General features: G+C 35.0%; 1 protein-coding gene across 4 annotated transcripts in view; it reads left to right on the plus strand.

The window, feature by feature from the left end:
• PTPRC (protein tyrosine phosphatase receptor type C) overlaps positions 1-19568 on the plus strand; it is a 118241-nt gene extending 98673 nt beyond the window's left edge. For all 4 annotated transcript variants that reach the window (XM_036068576.2, XM_036068579.2, XM_036068580.2 and 1 more), the window contains 13 exons: positions 690-726; positions 820-917; positions 1621-1746; positions 3888-4045; positions 4263-4398; positions 6425-6574; positions 10446-10536; positions 11803-11936; positions 12895-13029; positions 14684-14806; positions 15032-15207; positions 16770-16905; positions 18500-19568. In XM_036068576.2, the coding sequence (XP_035924469.2) occupies positions 690-726; positions 820-917; positions 1621-1746; positions 3888-4045; positions 4263-4398; positions 6425-6574; positions 10446-10536; positions 11803-11936; positions 12895-13029; positions 14684-14806; positions 15032-15207; positions 16770-16905; positions 18500-18775 (1776 nt within the window). In that variant the 3' untranslated portion in view covers positions 18776-19568. The remainder of the gene's footprint in view (positions 1-689; positions 727-819; positions 918-1620; positions 1747-3887; positions 4046-4262; positions 4399-6424; positions 6575-10445; positions 10537-11802; positions 11937-12894; positions 13030-14683; positions 14807-15031; positions 15208-16769; positions 16906-18499) is intronic.
• The last annotated feature ends 888 nt before the right edge of the window (positions 19569-20456 follow it).

A 20456-nucleotide genomic window follows, 5' to 3' on the forward strand; every position in this document is an offset into this window, starting at 1 on the left:
TTTTATCTACAATGGCAGAGAAGGAGTCTAGGGAATCCGCAGTCTATCCCAGCACTAGTTAAATGGTAGAAGTGTGGGGTGCCTGGGTGGCTCAGTTGTTTAAGCGCCTGCCTTCAGCTCAAGTCATGATCCTGGAGTCCCGGGATCGAGTCCCGCATCGGGCTCCCTGCTCAGCAGGGAGTCTGCTTCTTCCTCTGACTCTCTCCCCTCTCATGCTCTCTATCATTATCTCTCTCAATAAATAAATAAAAATCTTTAAAAAAAATAAATGGTAGAAGTGTGTGGATCATCTCAGAATGATTTATTGAAAGAAATTGAGGAAAAATCCCAAAAGCAACTATATGGCTTGTACGATGGTTTAAATTGTCACAGATGGTGTTGTAAGGTTGGCAGGACATAAAATATAAGAATGTCTGGATTACTTTTATAAATTGCTGCACCATCCCAGATGAGGATGAAATCTAGTTTCTAAAAGCCATGAATATTGTTTGTAAATGCTAATATGTTTTGCACAGTTCAGTGGGTGACCACGTGTTAATAAAATCCCCTTTAAAATTTGAAAATGTTCAGAGAAATCCGCAACCAAGAAATGGTGGATCTAAATCAACATCCTGTAACTCACAATTTTGCATGTAAATGAATAATTGAGTGTTCAATAAATGATACACCTTTGTGTGTGTTTTGAACAGGGCTTCAAAGAACCCAGGAAATACATTGCTGCACAAGGTAATTTATCTGATAGTCTAACATTCTTTTTGAAAATTGTTTCACAGCACTTTTAAGAAGATATTTATCAGTTGGCATTTATTTACCTCCTAGGTCCCAGGGATGAAACTGTTGATGATTTCTGGAGGATGATCTGGGAACAGAAAGCCACGGTCATTGTCATGGTCACTCGATGTGAAGAAGGAAACAGGGTAAGAGTCATAGTGTGAAGATTGAGGTTAGGAAAAGAGAGTGTTGAATCACATTTCAAAAAAAACCCCACATATATGTGCTTGATGACTAAAACGGACAGTTTTCTATTTTAATCAGTATAACACTTGATTTAAACTTTTCATACATGTAGAAAAACAAAATATGTACATACCTAAATGTATATATGAATAAAGTTTAAGTGTTTCTGCTTAATTGTGGGACTTACATTTGATTCCCATTTCTTTGCAGTATTGTTATAAGTTTAGCATATTTCAGTGTGCTGATTTCACAAGTACTTGTGAATACTTAAAACAAAACTGTCCTTGGGCAGATAGGTGGTAATTCATGTAATAGGACTTTAGGAAGCGTGAAAGCCTCCCTATCCTCCAGCCTGAAATTAACCACATGCAACCGCATCATTTTTGCTGACAACTGAGCCCATCCCCTTTTAATATGCAGCTAAGCCTGGGAAGATAATCCTTCTGCTAGGTAGTATGAAGAAATCTTTCAGGACACGTTAATGGGAAATGGAATACATTTCAAGCATCACAGCTTAGGGTGTATTTGTGCTTAAAGGAGAATACACAAATGTTTTGAGAATTTCAGATAAATAATTTTTGCTGGTTTTGTTTTTTAAAGAATCTCCAAAAACAAATTTGTTTTAATGAAAAAACAAAATTATTATTATTTTCTGAAATATAGAACAAGTGTGCAGAATACTGGCCATCAATGGAAGAAGGTACACGGGCTTTCGGAGATGTCATTGTAAAGATCACCGAGCACAAAAGATGTCCAGATTATATCATTCAGAAGTTGAACATTACAAATGTGAGTTTGTTTTATTACCTAATTTTTATTTTTATATGAGTTGTCTAAAAATACAATTATGAAATGAAATTAAATGTAAGAAATTATAATATATCTAAGAAAAAATATTTTTAACAACCTACATGAGGAAGGGTTACCTTAGAACAATAACACGAGCCAACAGGGTCAAGTTGAATCACTGGTGAAAGTAGTATTTGTCCAAATCATATCAAAAGTATCTGTTGGGGCACCTGAGTGGCTTAGTCGGTTAAGCGTTCAACTCTTGATTTTGGCTCAGGTCATGATCTCAGGGTCATGGGATTGAGCCCCACATTGGGCTCCATGCCAGGCATGGAGCCTGCTTAAGATTTCCTCTTCCCCACACCCCAGTCTCCTTCTTAAAAAAAAAAAAAAAAAAAAAAAAAATATATATATATATATATATATATATATATATATATATATATAAATAATGCTGTGACTTGACATATAAAGAAAAGAGCTCACTAACGGTGTTGAATAAATGATTGAAGTATTGAATGAATGATAAACTGGCCCTTTTCTCAATGGGCCTGTTACTATTATGGAAAGAATACTTACACAAACTGCACAATTAGAGAGCTCTTTCTGCCCACAGGTCCTGTCCCCATGCTTTAATAAACCTAACTTTTTTGCTCCAAAACAAAAAACAAAAAACAAATGGCACAATTAGAGACTGCTGTAAGAAATATAAAATTCCAACTATGTAGTAAAGATGAAATGTTTAGTTTGGAAAAGAAAACTGTCAGTGTGGCCTTAGATAATAGTTAAAATGGAGGTCCTCACACATGTTATAGGATTCCATTTTTTGTTATTTTTTTTTTTAATTTATTTTTTTTAAGTAGGCTCCATGCCCAGCATGGAGCCCTATGTGGGGCTTGAACTCACAACCCTGAGATCAAGACCTGAGCTGAGGTCAAGAGTCAGACACTTAACTGGCTGAGCCACCCAGGTAACCCCTAGTATTCCATTTTTATGAAAAGTCCAGAATAGGCAAATTTATGGAGACAGAACATTGATTAGGATTGCTTGGAACTGAGGAAAATGAAGCAGGAGGAGGGATGACTGCTAATCAGTAAGGGTTTCTTTTGGGGGGTAATGAAAATGTCCTGTAATTAGATAGTGGTGAGGATTTTACAACTCTGGGAATATAATAAAACATTTTATCATTTAAATGAATGAACTTTATGGATGTGAATGTATCTTAAAACGGGTTAAAGATGCAAAAAATACCCCCCAACAATTGTGTGTTTCTTCCAAGGACTTCTAAGGCTCCCATGGCTTTACTAACTACTGTGCCCACAGAGGGCTGTGGGACAGTTGGTCCCAATCAATAGTTGATGCTAAAATACATGATGGACTTAGGCATGAGACCCCCTGTCCACATATATGGATCATATGTAGATCTGGTTATATTGATTGGTCTCATTATTATTCTTATTTAATATAATTATTTCCTATCAGAAAATTACAACCAACCAAGTTTTGTTGTTTCTTCTGCTATGTAAATGTAGGGGTATCTTCTTCATACCAGCTCAGAGAAGTATGAATTACTCATTTTGTAGTGGTTACCTTGAAATTGGGACAAATGTGAGCTGTAGTCTGGGGCTGAGTTTCCCCAGTTGTCTCCCTTTCCCAGTTGGCTCCCCCGTCGTCTCCCTCCCTGACATTTCTAATATAAGACGGCCTAAGAAATACAGCATTAACAGAATAATTTATCAGACTTTCTTCACATGAAGAAAATGTCCTGGCCTACCAAGCGGAAGTATTTCAAACAGCTGTGAGAATGGCCTTTGCTTTATATCTTTTTCGACCCACCAACACCCCCATTTTTTTGGTGTGTGTGTTTGTTGTTTGTTTTTGGCATGGCAGCATGAAAGTTCCTAGCAGCCTCAGCTAACTTACCATACCTTACTTACCTCACTGGTAAGTTATTGCTTACTGGTCAGTGCATGCCAACCTTGCATGACATCTCAACTACTGGTTATTCATTGGAAAGGAAAATGTTATCATGGCTGAAAAACTTGCATGAGGACTTTTGGGTACTGGCCCCCCTTCCACTTATTTGTCAGGTAGTTTGCTTCGAAAAAAAAATCTCAAAGCAAATATTATCTCTTGCCTAGAAAAAAGAGAAAGCCACTGGAAGAGAGGTGACTCACATTCAGTTCACCAGCTGGCCAGACCATGGGGTGCCTGAAGACCCTCACCTGCTTCTCAAGCTTCGAAGGAGAGTGAACGCTTTCAGCAACTTCTTCAGCGGCCCCATTGTGGTGCACTGCAGGTAAATGAAGCCCCACAGCAGGCGCCAGGGCTATTCCAATCCTTGCCTTGAGGTTGTTAGGGACATCCTTCCCTTTGGCAATTGCTGTTTTGGGAAACAGTCTGTGAGGAGAAACTTCTATTCTTTCCTCTGCTTCACCCCGTCAGCTTTTCCACTCATTTCCCTGCCACAATCATGCCTTCACTTTTTTTGTTTGTTTGTTTGTTTGTTTTGTCAGTGCTGGTGTTGGACGCACAGGCACTTACATTGGAATTGATGCCATGCTAGAAGGCCTGGAAGCGGAAAACAAAGTCGATGTTTATGGTTATGTCGTCAAGCTAAGGAGACAGAGATGCCTGATGGTTCAAGTGGAGGTATGGAGATATGTGCTAACCTTCGATCTCTATTCTCCCTTTTGCTTTTTGACTGAAATCTTTTTGTGGGGGGAATAGTGATCTTAAAAAAAATCCTGGTGATGGGTATTAAATAGGGCACGTATTGAATGGAGCACTGGGTGTTATACACAAACAATGGATCATGGAACACTACATCAAAAACTAATGATGTCACACTTCAAACAGTGGGTGAAAATAGTTTTCTTTTAATTTCCTGAAAACTAAATCAATTGATAAGCACCAATCATAGTTAGAAGCATTTTGCATTAGTGGCTAAAAGTACTGTAGAAGAAGGGTGATTCTAAAATATATAAACAAATACATAAATAATAAAATACCATTTACAGGTGTCAGAAAGGAAAAATAAATAAATAAAAACACTGAAAACAAATCTGGCAGAATCTCATAAAATTAAAAACAGGGAGACAGGATAGTATAGTGATTAAGAGCTCAGATTTTAGAACTAGACTTCCAAAGTTCATATCTTGCCTTTAATTCTTAACACTGTGCATCCTTTCACAAGTTTTTAATGTTTCTGTGCCTCAGTTAAGTCATCTGTAAAATGGAGATAATGACATATTTACCCTACAGAGTTTTGATGAAAAGGTAATCCAAGGAAAGTATGTAAGCAAGTCCCTGGCACATGTATGTAGCCAGTAATTGTAAGTGATGGTTATTATTGAAAATTTCTTCACTTGACCCAGCAATTCTATGTGTATGTTTATCCTCAAGAGAAGCACTTGCAAATGATGCACAACTAGAAACATGTGCAAGAATGTTCATTGAATTCAGCATCGATAGAATAGCAAAAAAAAAAAAAAAAGAAGAAGAAAGAAAGAAAAGAAATACTTTATTCATATCTATGGGAGAAAGGGCAAACAAAATGTAGACATATGGAAGCCCTACAATGCATGCTATGCAGTTGAAAGGAATACTCTTGGTCTGTATCTATCTATAGATGCTCAGATGAATACCATGAGTGAATAAAATCACTGAATGAAACATATAAGATACAATTTATAGAACTTTAAAGAAGCACACAAAAAATGTACAATGTTTATAGATACATAAATATTAGTGCAGAAGTATAAAAGCAGATTGTCAACCAGGAAAAAGAAAAAGAAAAATTATTTCCTATGGAAAAAGTAAATGGGGTAAAAGGATACAGTCAAAGTCAGGGAACTGGAGTAAGTGGTTAAAGAGGCTTGAACTTTATCAGAAATATGTCATTTATTTAAAAATAGTGGATTCAAATATGATAAAAAGTTAGGAGTCGTTAAATGTAGATTTGGCATAGTGTGTTTTTTTTTTTATAAATTCCTCTGTTTTAAAAGATTCTAGAAAACTCTTTTTAAAAATGTGTTCTATGACCATGAGAGATTATGGACTATGAGAATCAAACTGAGGGTTCTAGAGGGGAGGGGGAGTGGGGGGATGGGTTAGCCTGGTGATGGGTATTAAAGAGGGCACGTATTGAATGGAGCACTGGGTGTTATACGCAAACAATGGATCATGGAACATACATCAAAAACTAATGATGTAATGTATGGTGATTAACATAACATAATAAAGTAAAATTTAAAAAATGTGTTCTATGGAATATCAATTTGCATTCTTTTCCTCTTAGATACAGTGTGAAATTTATTATAGTTTTATGTATTAGTGATTTGACTTGGTGGATCAATAATAATCACTGAAGGGAGTAACAGACAATGCTTTTCTAATTTTTAAAAATAAAATAGAAGTTATGCACTATATAGTAGATATTTAATCTATTTAGCGAGCTATTTTTTCCTGGAAAAAAAATCTGATATGGAATTTGCTCACATTCCAGAGAATTGTGAGAGCCAAATTCCATAATACTCAAATGTTATAGGTATCAGTTTTCTTTTGCATACATTGTCCCAATATGAGCAAAATTATGGAGATGCATAATTTATTTAAATGTGATTTATAGGACTGTAAGTTATTGGTTAATTATCCATATTTTTCTTTGGAATTGTAGGCACAGTATATCTTGATCCATCAGGCCTTGGTGGAATACAATCAATTTGGGGAAACAGAAGTGAGTTTGTCTGAATTACACTCGTGTCTATTTAACATGAAGAAAAGAGATCCACCCAGCGAGCCATCTCCACTAGAGGCTGAATTCCAGGTAATAATAGTGATAACAATAGTGATAATAATAATTATGGATAACTTTCATTGAGGGCTATTTTCTAGTGCTGCGCTATATGTTTGACATGGTTCTTGAATTTGGGCCTTACCATAACCAGTGGAGCACAGATGAGGAAACTAAGACACAGAGAATTTAAGAGAAATGCCTGAAAGTGCAAAGCTGTTACGTAGGAGACTTGTTTAATGTGTCTAGAGACTAGAATTGTGTCTACAGCCCACACTATTAACCATTTCTCATTAAGCTGGTATAAAATAAAGTGTCAAAATAATAGTATATACCCACAAAATTGGTCCGCCAAAGGCAATGTAGCATCTCACCTTTTAAAACTACATCTGGTTTTGGTTTGTAAAGGAAATAATTAGAGGAGTTTATGACTACTTAGGAAGTTTAACTGGCTGGAGCTGGTAGACAGAAACTAAAGTATAAATACATGTGTCCTAATCTATTCATTGGGCTATTACTCTGAAAGCTAGCCCAGGATGTAGTTCACTCATTCAGAGAATTCTCAAAGCTATCTCCAAATTGCTCAGTTGTCCAAAAAAAAAAAAAAAAAAAAAAAAAAAAGTTTTGTAACTTTTCTCTTACGATTTTCCAGTTTACTGAAACTTTCTGTAAACTACCAAACTGGTCAAATTGGAGAGTTTCACAAGACCAGGAACATGTTTTTAATCAAATGCAGAATTGTTTAATGTTTTGGTTCAAAGTGAGGATGGAGGGGGGGTGGAGCATACAGTAATTAGGTAACACAATCCCCCAGAAGATTATAGTGGAAGAACCAGCAGGCTACCAGAGTAGTCTTGAGTAGAAAGATGTTTAATTGCTGTTTTCTTGCTCTTTTAGCTGACAAATCAACCACATTTCAGTACACTAATCCTGCTAAACCGCATATACATATATGCTGTTTGAAAACACTTATAAATGTAATTTAAACATTCGTATGTAAAGTCACTAAAAGAAAGAGTAAATTCTGTCACTGAACAAATAGGATTAGGTTTTTGCTCTGTGTCAAGTACAGTTTTGGGCACAAGAGCCAAAGTGATTTGCAGGTGGACATGGTGAGAGAGTGTAACCCAGGTCACAGGTAGTGACTATAACTGATAGAAACAGTGAAATTATTCCATTTAAGCATAAAGGAAGACAGAAAATGAGAAATGAGAGGAAAGATGTAGGTTACTTGGTAGATTTGGTGATAAGAAGTTGAGGCAGTTCTTGTCAATTGCCTTTTCTTTCTAAAGAGTGTATGAAGCAAGATCATCAGTTAAAAAGTTTAGGGGGACAGGAGTGAGTAGGGCAAAGAAGAACTTATGCTTGAGGAAGGGGAAAGTAGATGAAACAGTTATACCAAAGTAGCAAAGCAATCTCCCTAGGCGAAGATAGTAGATTGCTGGAAATTGTTGTTGGATCATTTGAAATCTATGGTCATGAATTTAAAGAGAGTCAGTTGGTTTTATTGTTTTATATAGAAACATTACAAATAGGGGCTGTGTATACAGATGGTTGGGTTAAACTCATCTAGGATTTCTTAAAGTGACTATTTGAAAGTTGGAGAAAAAGGAATTGAGGGTGTTCGCAAATGTATGATATAGTGGTGGATGATAAAGAGCAAATTGGCCACAGAAGGACATGGGGCACATAAGGAAAGTAGTAAGGATGGTATGTGGAAGGTTTTGATAGAATTGCACATGGCTAGACTGAAGATACTAGATAAAGAAGGAGGGAGAAAAGAGGTAATTTTCAATAATGAGATGGTTGAAATTGTAATTTTTAAATGAATGCTTGAAATGAAACTTACAAAGGTAGAATGGAGAAAGTGGATGGCGGAAGAGTAGAGGGAAAGGGCACAGGAGGTAAGGAAGCTAAGAAGAGACTAGATGTTGCATAGATCATCCTTGTCAACGTTGAAGTAACCAAGAATTATGACAGACCTGGGGAGAAAAATTAGGCAAGTCTAAAATTAAAGGGGGTGGAGTGATCCAGTAATCAGTACCTGAAGCCTCTAACAAAGGTCAAAGAAATATGACATGGTGTCAGGAAAATCAAAGTAACTGGGCTTTTTGAAGGAGAAATGAGTAGAACCAGTTTATAAGCAGAAACAGGTAGCAAAGACAGTACATATCTTTCCTTCAAGCTGTGATGTATATGGGGTATGAGTGGGGAATTCAGTTTTTTAAAAAAGAGCTACTGCTGAGTTTTTGGTGATGTTCTCAAGAGACCCTCAGGTTTCACCTGGTGTACCACCCCCTCCCCCTTCCCCAACCAAAAAAAGTGAAGGAACTGTTGGGAGAAAAGCATTAAGGTGGATGGCAGTTTACAGATGACAGACCCTGAGTACCAGAGAGAAGACAGGAAGACATTGATAGGTGAGATGTAAGAGACCGAGTTGTATTTGATGATAACTATTTAGATAATTATTTAGTAATAGAGCTCTAGCAAATATGGATGCACTGGGAGGCTGAGACTCGTAGCAAGGACTAAAGTGTGAAAAACCCTTCCTGTCTTAAATGAGAGTAATCCATTAGTTTTATCTATAATACTGGGTATTGGCTAGAGGCTGGGGACCCTGGGTGACCATTCTGACAAGCAAAAAGTGTGATGTTTTCCAAGGCATCAGCCTCCATGCTGTTCATTAAGGTGAGTTCAAGTGGCCTAGTAGTCAATGATGAGGTTTTCATTCATTCAGTTACACAGCAATGCATGGGGTTTGAAACGGGGTGCCATATTTAGTTTGAAAGAGTGCACCATATTAAAATATATACATATATATACACACATACATCCCATGCACATATATTTGTGTGTGTATAAAATCCTACTGAACTGTATATGATGAGCTCTTTTGGTTTAGATTACTCATCCACTTGACAAATATTTATTTAAGGACCAATGCGAAGAAAGGGTTGCAGGCAGAGAGATCTTCCAGAATAAGACATTTAAACTGATAGTTAAAAAGCAAGTAGAAATTAGCAGAGTGACAAGGGAAAAGAGTAGTCCAAGCATAAAACTCACAAGAGTTAAAGGACAATTCGGCCCTTTTCCAGAGTTGAGGAAGTTGGATGGCTGAAGTGGAAGGGGACCATCAAAGGGTGAGGCTGGACAGACAATCAAGAGTGCATCCCTGAAGGTTTTTTGTGCAGTTGGATGCTTCCTCCCAATGATGGCAAACTGCTAAGGAGCCTCAGTGGGACTCTGTTTCGTGTTTTTAAGAGGATTAGAGCAAGTGAGATTGAAGATAAAGAGGACAGTTAAGAAACTGTTGGTATTTTCAAGTGAGAAATGAAAGTGGACTGTACTAAGTAGAAAGAGAGAAATGCAAAAGTGTTTGAGAGCTTCCCCAGAAGAAACGATAGGTCTTGCTGACTTATCAGCTACTGTGAATGGGAGGGAAAGCAGTAGGGAAGGCGTAAGCAAATGAGATATCAATTATTCAAAGTATGAGCCAAGTCTTCTGTGAATGCTGTATTTGGAGAGTTTATTACTGATCATTTCAAGTAATGTACCACTGCCTTTTGCAATATGGATAATCATCAACATAGATACAGTGCTTCAACTTATACAAGAACAAACCATGCTATTTTGTTCTCCAGCCGCTCTTAAGTAGGAACCTATTTTGTTATATAATTGTATATCCTGAGTTCAAATTCGCCATGTCAAAAATATTAAATGCCTGAAAAATTAAAAGGAAAAATTCAGAGGCAAACTTAAAAATTATGAACCATAGGCAAAGTATGCACATTTCACAAAACTTGATGTAATACTTTTCTTTAGGGAACATCTTTTGCCACAATAATAAACAAAATCACAACTTGCATTTTAAAAGCAGTGTTCCATTCTATTTTTCCACCCTCAGAGACTTCCCTCGTATAGGAGCTGGAGGACACAGCACATTGGAAATCAAGAACAAAATAAAAACAAAAACAGGAATTCTTACGTCATTCCATGTATGTAGCTCATTTTATGTTATTCTTTGGCATCAGATAAAATTAAACTCTTTTTTTGGATGCACACACACAGATGATTTTGAAGCAAGTTTTCAACATTTGGTTGACAGTAGAGAATAGCTAATGGGCTATTTAAATTTAATTATAGCAAATACTTTGCACCCCAAACATGCACAGTGGGCTTTGGAGGATAGGCTGTATTCAGTCTTTTCTTTCTACCAATTATTTCAGAAATGACTGTCAGAAACACATAACCTCTGAAGCTGGGAGAAAAAAGGCCAAGTCCACTTTACTAGTTCTCCCTCATCTTTAGTTTATTTCACTTATTTGCTTCAGGGTAATTGCCAATAACAACCATTACTTCCTTTTTTTCTTTCTGTTTTCTCTTTATACCTTCCTCCTATCTGAGAGATTGACAGTAGGTAAAAAATACCCTATAAACTGTTAATCATCAAACTTAACAGATCAGCATATGTAGTTTCAATACTTGAATTCTGTTATTTAAGAATTTTGTAGGATTATGTCTGGTAGAACTTTCATTTTATTCATTTGTTTTTATACATTTGCAAAACTTGTTAGTTTTGTTAAGATTGTATGTTCTAAACTTGATTTCACACTATTAGCTAGACAACCAAATAAATCATACTGATGTATGGTTGACCTAGTTAATTTCTGAAGTCCTTATAAATATTAGTTCAAAATCTGGAATTGAATATGATGTAGCTAATCAGATCACAGATCATTTGATCAGGATATTATAGATTAAAGAAATTGAGAAGCAGTGAGAAATTATGGACTAAATAATATTCTTGATTGAATAATAATCACCTGAGATACCTATTTAATTAAGATTGTTAATTTGATGTTAACAGGATATAATTAAGAAATTAGGTTTTTACCGAAGCTATTTACTTTTTCACACTTATGTATGTATTTTTAAACATCTCGAGCAGAATGATGCTTTTCCATGGAAAACTAAAGTATATGTGTCAAAGATTGAATGATTATATGGAATATTATATCTATTTGTATATCTATGGTGTTATATACCATTTTTTTCTTGGTACTTTTTTGAAAGCTTCTTTTTCTTAAATTTCTTTTTTATAATTTGTTGGTCAATATGAACTGAATTTTATGTAGGGTCTCATTTCATATACATCAGTAAATTTACATAATGCAACCTGTCACTTCTCTAATTTCTACATGACAATCAAGTGGAGATTTGGTATTTTAAAGAAAGACTTACTACTAATTTATTTTACATAGATGACTTTAACAGAGTGCCACTTAAACATGAACTGGAGATGAGCAAAGAGAGTGAGCATGATTCAGATGAATCTTCTGATGATGACAGTGACTCAGAGGAAACAAGTAGATACATCAATGCATCTTTTATAATGGTAGGTACTTACATTTCCAAAGCCCAGGATCTAACCCTTCAAAAATGTGTTTTAGAAGACATTATAAAAAAATCTATATTTTTTATGGCCATTCATTAAGTGATTTTATAAAAGAATGATGCACTTGGCCATAACTATATATATATATATTGATTGACACAAAATTTCAATTTTTAATACTATATTTTAACTTACTAAAAGACTTAAAGATATTAAAGTCTAATGTGTTGATACAAAATGAGACAATGTTTATTAGTTACAATTTATGACCAGTAGGACTCTTCATATGAATTTGAAAAATAATACAATTTGAGCAAATACAAGTATTTGAAAACATTTGTACTTACTCAGATACCCAAATTGTAGGCAAATAAGAATTTGCATATTTGCATAGCTAAAAAATTTCATTCAGATTATCTGAATGATTAAATGAGTCTGTGTCACATAACTTTTTTTTTCAGTAAACGGAGAATTCTAACAAGGAACTATAGTCATTCAGTAAATACTTTTTGCATATACACTAAGTTGGATTTATTTTCCAAATTTTTCTAAAACACAGTCATAGAATATTAGTTTAATTTTGAGTTATCATAAGACTGTGTAGACATCGATTAAAGTAGAGACATGATGAAGATAATCTGAAATGCTTACGTATTTTCTTTTTACAACTACATTTACTTTTTCTTAAAGTTAGTTTTGGAAAGAAAAACTTGTTAGTTTTGTTAAGATAGTATGTTCTAAACTTGATTTCACACTACTAGCTAAGTCTTATCATTAACTAAATAAGTGTTTTACATATAGATATCACATTGTTTTGGGTCTAAGGATCTTAATATTTTTATGTAACAACATTGATATCAAATTAAGTGACAATATTTCCAAATGGTTATTTTAAGAATCCATTGTTCTTTCATCAGTGAGCGAGAGTAACAGAATCTCTCTCTCTCTCTTTTTAAAGAGTTACTGGAAACCTGAAGTGATGATTGCTGCTCAGGGACCACTAAAAGAGACCATTGGTGACTTTTGGCAGATGATATTCCAAAGAAAAGTCAAAGTTATTGTTATGCTGACACAGCTGAAGAATGGAGACCAGGTTTGTACTTTTAACATAATAAAAAAAAAGAGAAAAGAAAATATACCAAAGTCTTAACAACAACAACAACAAAGAATAAATTTCTTTAGTCTTTCTGTCATAAAATATCATTCTCCATTCTTGGATTACTTGCTTGATTACTCTACCCTAGGATTTTTGACGCTTCTGTCACAAAGTTACCTTTGTTCATTCTTACCATCTTCCATCCAAGTGTTGGCCTTTGGCATCTCATGTCCGGGTTCTGACAGTCTCTCACGCTACCCCTTCTCCAGTCCTACACACCGTCTGCAGATCATCTCATGCACAGCAATCCCAGTGTCACTGCTTGCTACAAACAACAAGCAACAGACATATTTTCCTTCTATTTTCTTCAAATGAAAACCAAACTCCTCAGTGTGATATTGAAGACCCTCAATAACCAGACCCTCATATATCATAATTTCTATTCTGGACAAGTAGGTTTCCTGACTGAATCTTGACACACCATTTGCATTTTCATCACTGAGACTTAATTTACTGGCATTCCCTGTACATAAATGTGTCCTCTATTTTGATCCTTTTCTTCTAGCTAGATGGAACTCTTGAAAAATTTATCTAAATCCTGCCTTCTTTACGTTCATGTAATATTTATTATTATAAAATTCTATAAATTTAGAGGAGGTGAACCTAAGATCTAATTTGATCTGCTTAATGCCTGTGATGTGTATTTGATCTTTTCCTTAACACCTTGAGTTATCAAAATCTCACTAGTATTAGATTTTACTTAGTTTTAGCACCTAACACATTATCTGGCATATGTTAAAGCTTATCTAATGAATATTCTCATAAGCATGCAACTATATGCCTTCTCTTTCTCTCTGTCTTTTCTTTGGTCCCCTACCCCTGGACATAGGACATGTTTTATTTTATGTTTTTTTTTTCTTTTTTAAAAAAGAAATAGCATGTTCAGATTTCCAGCATGGAATTCCTAGCAATCTTTTCTTTCATCTAAATTGTGAAAGCCAGGAACTGAAATGTTAGTTTAGGCAGGAATGCCTATCATTGTCAGCAATTGTGACTGTAATTGGTGCAGAACCATTTGCAGAGAGAGAACACACTTTTGTGATCCACCTGCTCTTCAATCTGACCCTTTACTTAGATATGCAGTCAACTTACATAGAGCTGCTCATGGTTTTGGTCATCAAGATACAGAGACAAAACTCCAAAAGATGAAGTCTCCTTCCTCAAGGACCACTGGAGAGACAGTGAAACTTGTTATTGCAGGGGTCATGATCAATATCAGCTCAATCTATAAATTTTGAAGAGGTGATGATAATAAGGATATGGAAGGAAGAAACAAATCTGAAAGACCTACACTAGTGGTGACAGAGCCATTCCTGTGGTGTCCTGGCCACTTTGGTTATTTCTCAGTTCCCTTGATTTGCACAAGGAAACACCAGGTATTGTGGAATGGATGTCCACCATACTTAAGATAGATTTTAGAGTTTTATGGGTGACTTTCCATTTTAGAACACAATTAGTAATTCAGTTTAATAGAATGGAGGGTAAGAGAGAGAGGAGAGAAAGATAGAGACAGTAAGAGGGTCCTGAGTATGTTAAAAAGCAAACAGAACACTTGTGTGGAAGTTGTTGAATCATGTTCTTTCTTATATAGGAAGCCTGTGCTCAGTACTGGGAAGAAGAAAAACAAACATATGGAGATGTACAAGTTGATATGAAAGACACCAAACAATCTTCAGCTTATACCCTCCGTGTATTTGAACTGAGACATTCCAAGGTATGTAAATAATTTCAGGAGTATGTATTTTTGTTCTGGTAACTGATCTGGTAGAAAAATTAATATAAATTACTCTATAAAAGTAAAGCAAAATCTATATAATATTTTCAGAATAAAACTTTAAGAGGAGTTAAATGAAAGTAATTGTGAAGAAAGTATGACTATCAAACTATTAAATGGACTGAACCTTACTTGAATTAATGTTCCCTTCTTTTCTGGTTTTAGAGGAAAGATTCTCAGACTGTGTACCAGTACCAATATAATAACTGGAATGTGGGTGAGCTTCCTGCAGAACCCAAAGAATTAATCTCTATGATTCAGACTCTCAAAGAAAAACTTCCCAAGAATTCCACTGAAGGGAATAAGCATCACAAGAATGTGCCTCTTCTCATTCACTGCAGGTGGGTGGGATTTGATAAAATATTCTCTAAAAATCATCATAATGCCTGACTTCATGGTTTATACTTCCTGTTAAATTCTAATTTATTTTTTAATTCTTATTAATTCTAATTCTAATTCTATTTATCCTGATATATAAAATGCATGACCACAGCGAAAGCCTCTTGTGGAATCCGTCACTCTCTCAGGTTTGCTCCCACATATAGAGCAATTTCTATAACTATTATAGAAATATGATAGCAATGATTATATTATAGTGCAATAGTTTTAGTCTATAAGTTTCTTAATACCAGTGTCACATCATCTTTTACTCCCAGTGCCTAAGATTGAATCTAGAATGTCATATGTCCTGGATGAATTAATGAATGAATGGCAGGATGCATGAACAGACAGGTGGATGGATATCACATTTTATTTATGCTTATATGCATTGATACACTCTATTAGGTGTTAAGAGAATCCAGAGGAATGAATGCTTTGCCTTCAGTAAACATATCTTAAGTTATATATTAACTGAAAAGACTTTAATATATATAATAATTTTTGACTTTATTAATTTGTTATGTAGACCCTTGACTTTCATCTGTGAGATATGCCTACATATCTACCTTAAATAAGAGATATTGAAAGAAGGATGCATAATATAAAATATTTACATGAAACATACTAAAGTAAATGCAAAATAAAAATATAAAGGAAAATGAGAAATGTAAATGTAGTGAGATGCTTTTAGAATTTTCAAGAAAGCTTTATTATTATTATTAGAATTGCATACACTAGTATGAAGTCCTTAGAGATGCACGACTTTCCAGTCTTTATTAGAGTTTTCAAAGGTGAAATTTATGCAGAAAGAAAGCTAAAGAAGGTGAGGTTAAGCTTTAAAACTATATGTGTTTCTTAAGATATGGCTGAATACCTATTATATGTCCCTTAGTTATGTACAATAAATAAAATCCTGCTAATAACATATTCTGTAAATTGAATTTTTATTATAATGTAACATGCTTCTTACAGTTAAGTAAATCATTGAGTTGTCCTCTTTTTAATGAATAATTCTACCAGGTATCATTTTTCCATTGATGCAGAAATGTGGACATTTGTAAAAAAGCATTAGAGAGGCAGAAGAAAGAAGGAGAGAAAGCATGCGGTCTAGTAACATACAAAATTTCTACCATATTTCTGGTTTTACTGATTTCTGGGCATGTCTTTATCTTCCCTAAATCTCCATGTCCTACAATATTTGTCCTAACAACTTCCTTACAACTTCGGATGTAAACAAAAATGCATTATAATCTATAAGGGACTAAACAGAAGAAAAAAATATGTCTAAAGCCTGAGACAAGTATTTTTTTAAACTATAAGATTATTATATTCTCAAATTGAAAATGTTTGTCCAAAAAATGCATTTAGCAGAAATGTTTTGCTCTTAAGAGATCGGAATAACATATTTACAATAAACACGAAATGAAGAATGCGTTTCATCTCTCTCAGTTTTTACTCTAATATCACTTTCTCCATAAAATGTAGGATTATTTTCTTTTTAAAACTTTTCTTCCTTTTACAGAGATGGATCTCAGCAAACAGGACTCTTTTGTGCTTTGTTAAATCTCTTGGAAAGTGCAGAAACAGAAGAAGTGATAGATGTTTTTCAAGTAGTAAAATCTCTCCGCAGAGCTAGACCAGGAATGGTTCCCACGTTTGTAAGTAGACCTCACAGCTGCTTTTGATGTGTTTTGCATTTTTATTTTGATGGTTTCTTCTCTCTCTTTCTTTCCTTCTCCCTCTTCTCCAATCCTCTACTTTCCTTTTCTTCTATTTACCTATTTTCCTTTCCTAACTTCCTTTTTTACATGATAATTCACATTAAATTATTATTAAGATATTTTATTTTTTAAAAGATTTTATTTATTTATCTGAGAAAGAGCACAAGCAGCGGGGAGTGGCAGGCAGAGGGAAAGGGAGAAGCAGACTCCCTGCTGAGCAGGGAGCCCCACGTGGGGCTCAATCCCAGGACCCTGAGATCATGACCTGAGCTGAAGGCAGATGCTTAATGACTGAGCCACCCAGGTGCCCCTCGATTATTATTAATATAAATAAGAGAACTAACTAGAGCTTGCCAGCAATTTATTGTGGCAGTTCATGAAGAACATCTCTTCAAATGATCATGAATTCCCTAATTTCTCCCATCTTTACTCCTGTAAAAACCGCCCCAAAATCAGTGGCAGGGAAAAAAAAGCATTTATTATGGTTCAATAGTCTATTGGAGCAATGAAATAGTTCTGCCAATCATGTCAGCTTCAGCCAGTCTGGACCAGGCTCGCTCATTGGTTTGCCACTGGTGATGTGCATCCTGGGGTTTGGCTTGTCCAAAATGATCCCTACTACCAATAGATTGGCAGTTGCTAGCCTTTAGCTCTGGCAACAGGGGGTGAGTAGAATGCAGGTCTCTCCTTCTCTGGAAGACTAGCCCAGGCATATTCACATAAAGGCAATAGAATTCTGAGAAGTAGGGCAGCAGTACGTGAGACCTCTTGAGGCCCAGGCTTGGAAACTGGCACAGTCTGTCTTCCTCTGCATTTTCTTATCTAAACAAGTCACAAGGCCAGCTCAGCTTCAAGGAGTGGGGAAATTGACTCCACCTCTTGTTGAAAGGGTCAGCAGTCACCTTGCCAACAAGTGTGGATACACAGAGGATAGTAAGTGTGGCATTTTTGTAATCAATCCAACATGGATCTTCTGCAACGGTAGAGGGTAGTCTGGAAATTCGTAACTAGTCACCATATAAACTTAATCACTCACTCAGATCTATGCAGCTTTTAATTATGCAGGACATTGAGCTTGCATATAATTGATTTTTAAAAATGTGCTGAGTGCCTATTATGTGCTCTTGCCACTATGGGATCTGCATAGGCTTTCCGGAAACAAGTGACTTCTGCTCTGATACTTAGATGAATGATGCATAGGCATTCAACCAAGAGGAGAGGCCCAGAAAGTGGCATCATGGGCCAAGGCATGGAAATGAGACACCACGTGGCCTGTGAGGGAAATGAACATGTTTGGTGTTGCTCCAAGGTAAACTTGGAGGAATACCCTGCAGTCAATCTTTTAGAACTGTAAGGGGACTAAGCCATTTAAAATGTTCTTTTTATAAAAACAAAAAAAGAGTAGTATTCTGTTATCCAAGACTTCCAAGTACATGACTAGTTCTTGCTGATTTTCATCTGACATAAAAATAATTATGTAAACTTTCTTTATAATAATTACATAAGCTTTCTTGCTTCTTTCTTTTACTAGGAGCAATACCAATTCCTATATGATGTCATCGCTAGCACCTATCCTGCCCAGAATGGACAAATAAAGAAAAGCAACCATCAAGAAGATAAAATTGAATTTGACAATGAATTGGACAAAGCAAACCAGGATGCTAATTGTGTTGGTTCACCTGGTGCCCTGGATAAGGCCAATGAAGGAAACAAAGAAGATGAAGGTATTAAAGTCACAAGTGGCCCTGAAGAGCCAGAACATTCTGCCAATGGTCCTCCGAGTCCAGGTTTAACTCAAAGTGCATAGGAAAAGACATACACAGGACTCAAAACCTTGTATTAAGTGTTATTTCTATTTTTCTAGAAGTAGGAGGACAAAATAGATATACAGTGGATTTATGAAGTACATTGGACCAATTTTTGAGAAGTTTTTATTTTACTACTGTAGAAACATATTTAAGACAGTTTCGCTAAAACGTTTGTACAGTTTTATGCATATTTTAAATTTTTACTTATCATTCAGCAAAAAACATCTTCTTTGTAGTATTTGCATGTGTGTGTGTGTGAGAGAGACAGACAGCAACAGAAAGGGAGAGAGAGAGAGGATGCTTTTAAGTGAATTTAAATGCTTTTGAGAAACTTTACCCTTTTATTTGAAGAAAAAACACATTTTATACTGAACATATTAACTTAGTTTAAAGGACTATCTTTTAAATCATAAATTGTGTGTGGGTCCTAAGAATAAAATGTACATTTCTAGAATGACCTCAAGATGTCCTCCTTGTTCTACTCATATATATCTTATAGTTTACTATTTTACTTCTAGAAATAGACATAAAAGTAGTATGTGTGTGCATAGTTACTACAAGAAAGTTAACTAAATTAACATTTGGAAATCTTACATTCCATATGTTAGCATTTAGTCCATATCTTTCAAGCTCATTTAATCTAATTTAAAATTTTCAAGCACGCTTATCTTGTTATATTCATATGGTGTTTATAATTTTGTAACACGGACTATTCTCTGTATAATATGTGAAATCTTTTGACCGAGAATTATGTTTGTTGCAGTTGAATTTAAATAAACATCTTTAAACAAATGCCATATATATTAATATTCATAGGATAAAAATAGAATTATGCAAACATATTTGTGTGAAATATTTACATTTGAAACCTGATCAGCTATTTTTATGGAATGCAACACTGATATGAGAAATATAATATTGCACATGCATACTTTCCATGTTAAAGTTCATCCTTGACTTTCACCCAAGTGCATTTACTTTTTTTTATCCATTTTATTTTATTTTAATTCCAGTATAGTTAATATACAGTGTTTATTAGTTTAGGTGTACAATATGTTGATTCAACAAGTCTATTTATCACAACAGAAGTACATTGACTTTGAATTTCTCAAATGCTTAGACTACAATAGGTGAATTATAGAAAAAGCCCAAGTGTCCATTGATTGATGAATGGATAAAGAAGTTATGGAATATATATACAATGGAGTACTACTCAGCCATAAAAAAGAATGAAATCTTTCCATTTGCAATGACATGGTGGAGCCAGAGAGTATTATGCTAAGGGAAATAAGTCAGTCAGAGAAAGAAAAATACCACATGTGGAATTTAAGAAACAAAACAAACGAGCAAAGGAAAAAAAGAGAAAAAGAGAGGCAAACCAAGAAACAGATTCTTAACTATAGAGAGCAAACGGCTGGTTACGAGAAGGGAGGTGGGTGGGGGATGGGTGAAATAAGTGATGGGGATTAAGGAGTACACTTGTGATGAGCACTAGGTGATGTAGGGAAGTGAATCACTGTACTGTACACCTGAAACTAATAATACACTGTATGTTAACACCTGGAATTTAAATCAAAACTTAAAAAAAAATTCTTAGACTGCTTTTACCAGAAATTGACATCAATAATCATAATAAAATTCAATCATTATCTTTTCTTATACATAATATATTGTGTTACA

The sequence above is a fragment of the Halichoerus grypus genome, chromosome 7 (assembly GCF_964656455.1).
Source record: "Halichoerus grypus chromosome 7, mHalGry1.hap1.1, whole genome shotgun sequence".
NCBI classification, from domain to species: Eukaryota; Metazoa; Chordata; class Mammalia; order Carnivora; family Phocidae; genus Halichoerus; species Halichoerus grypus.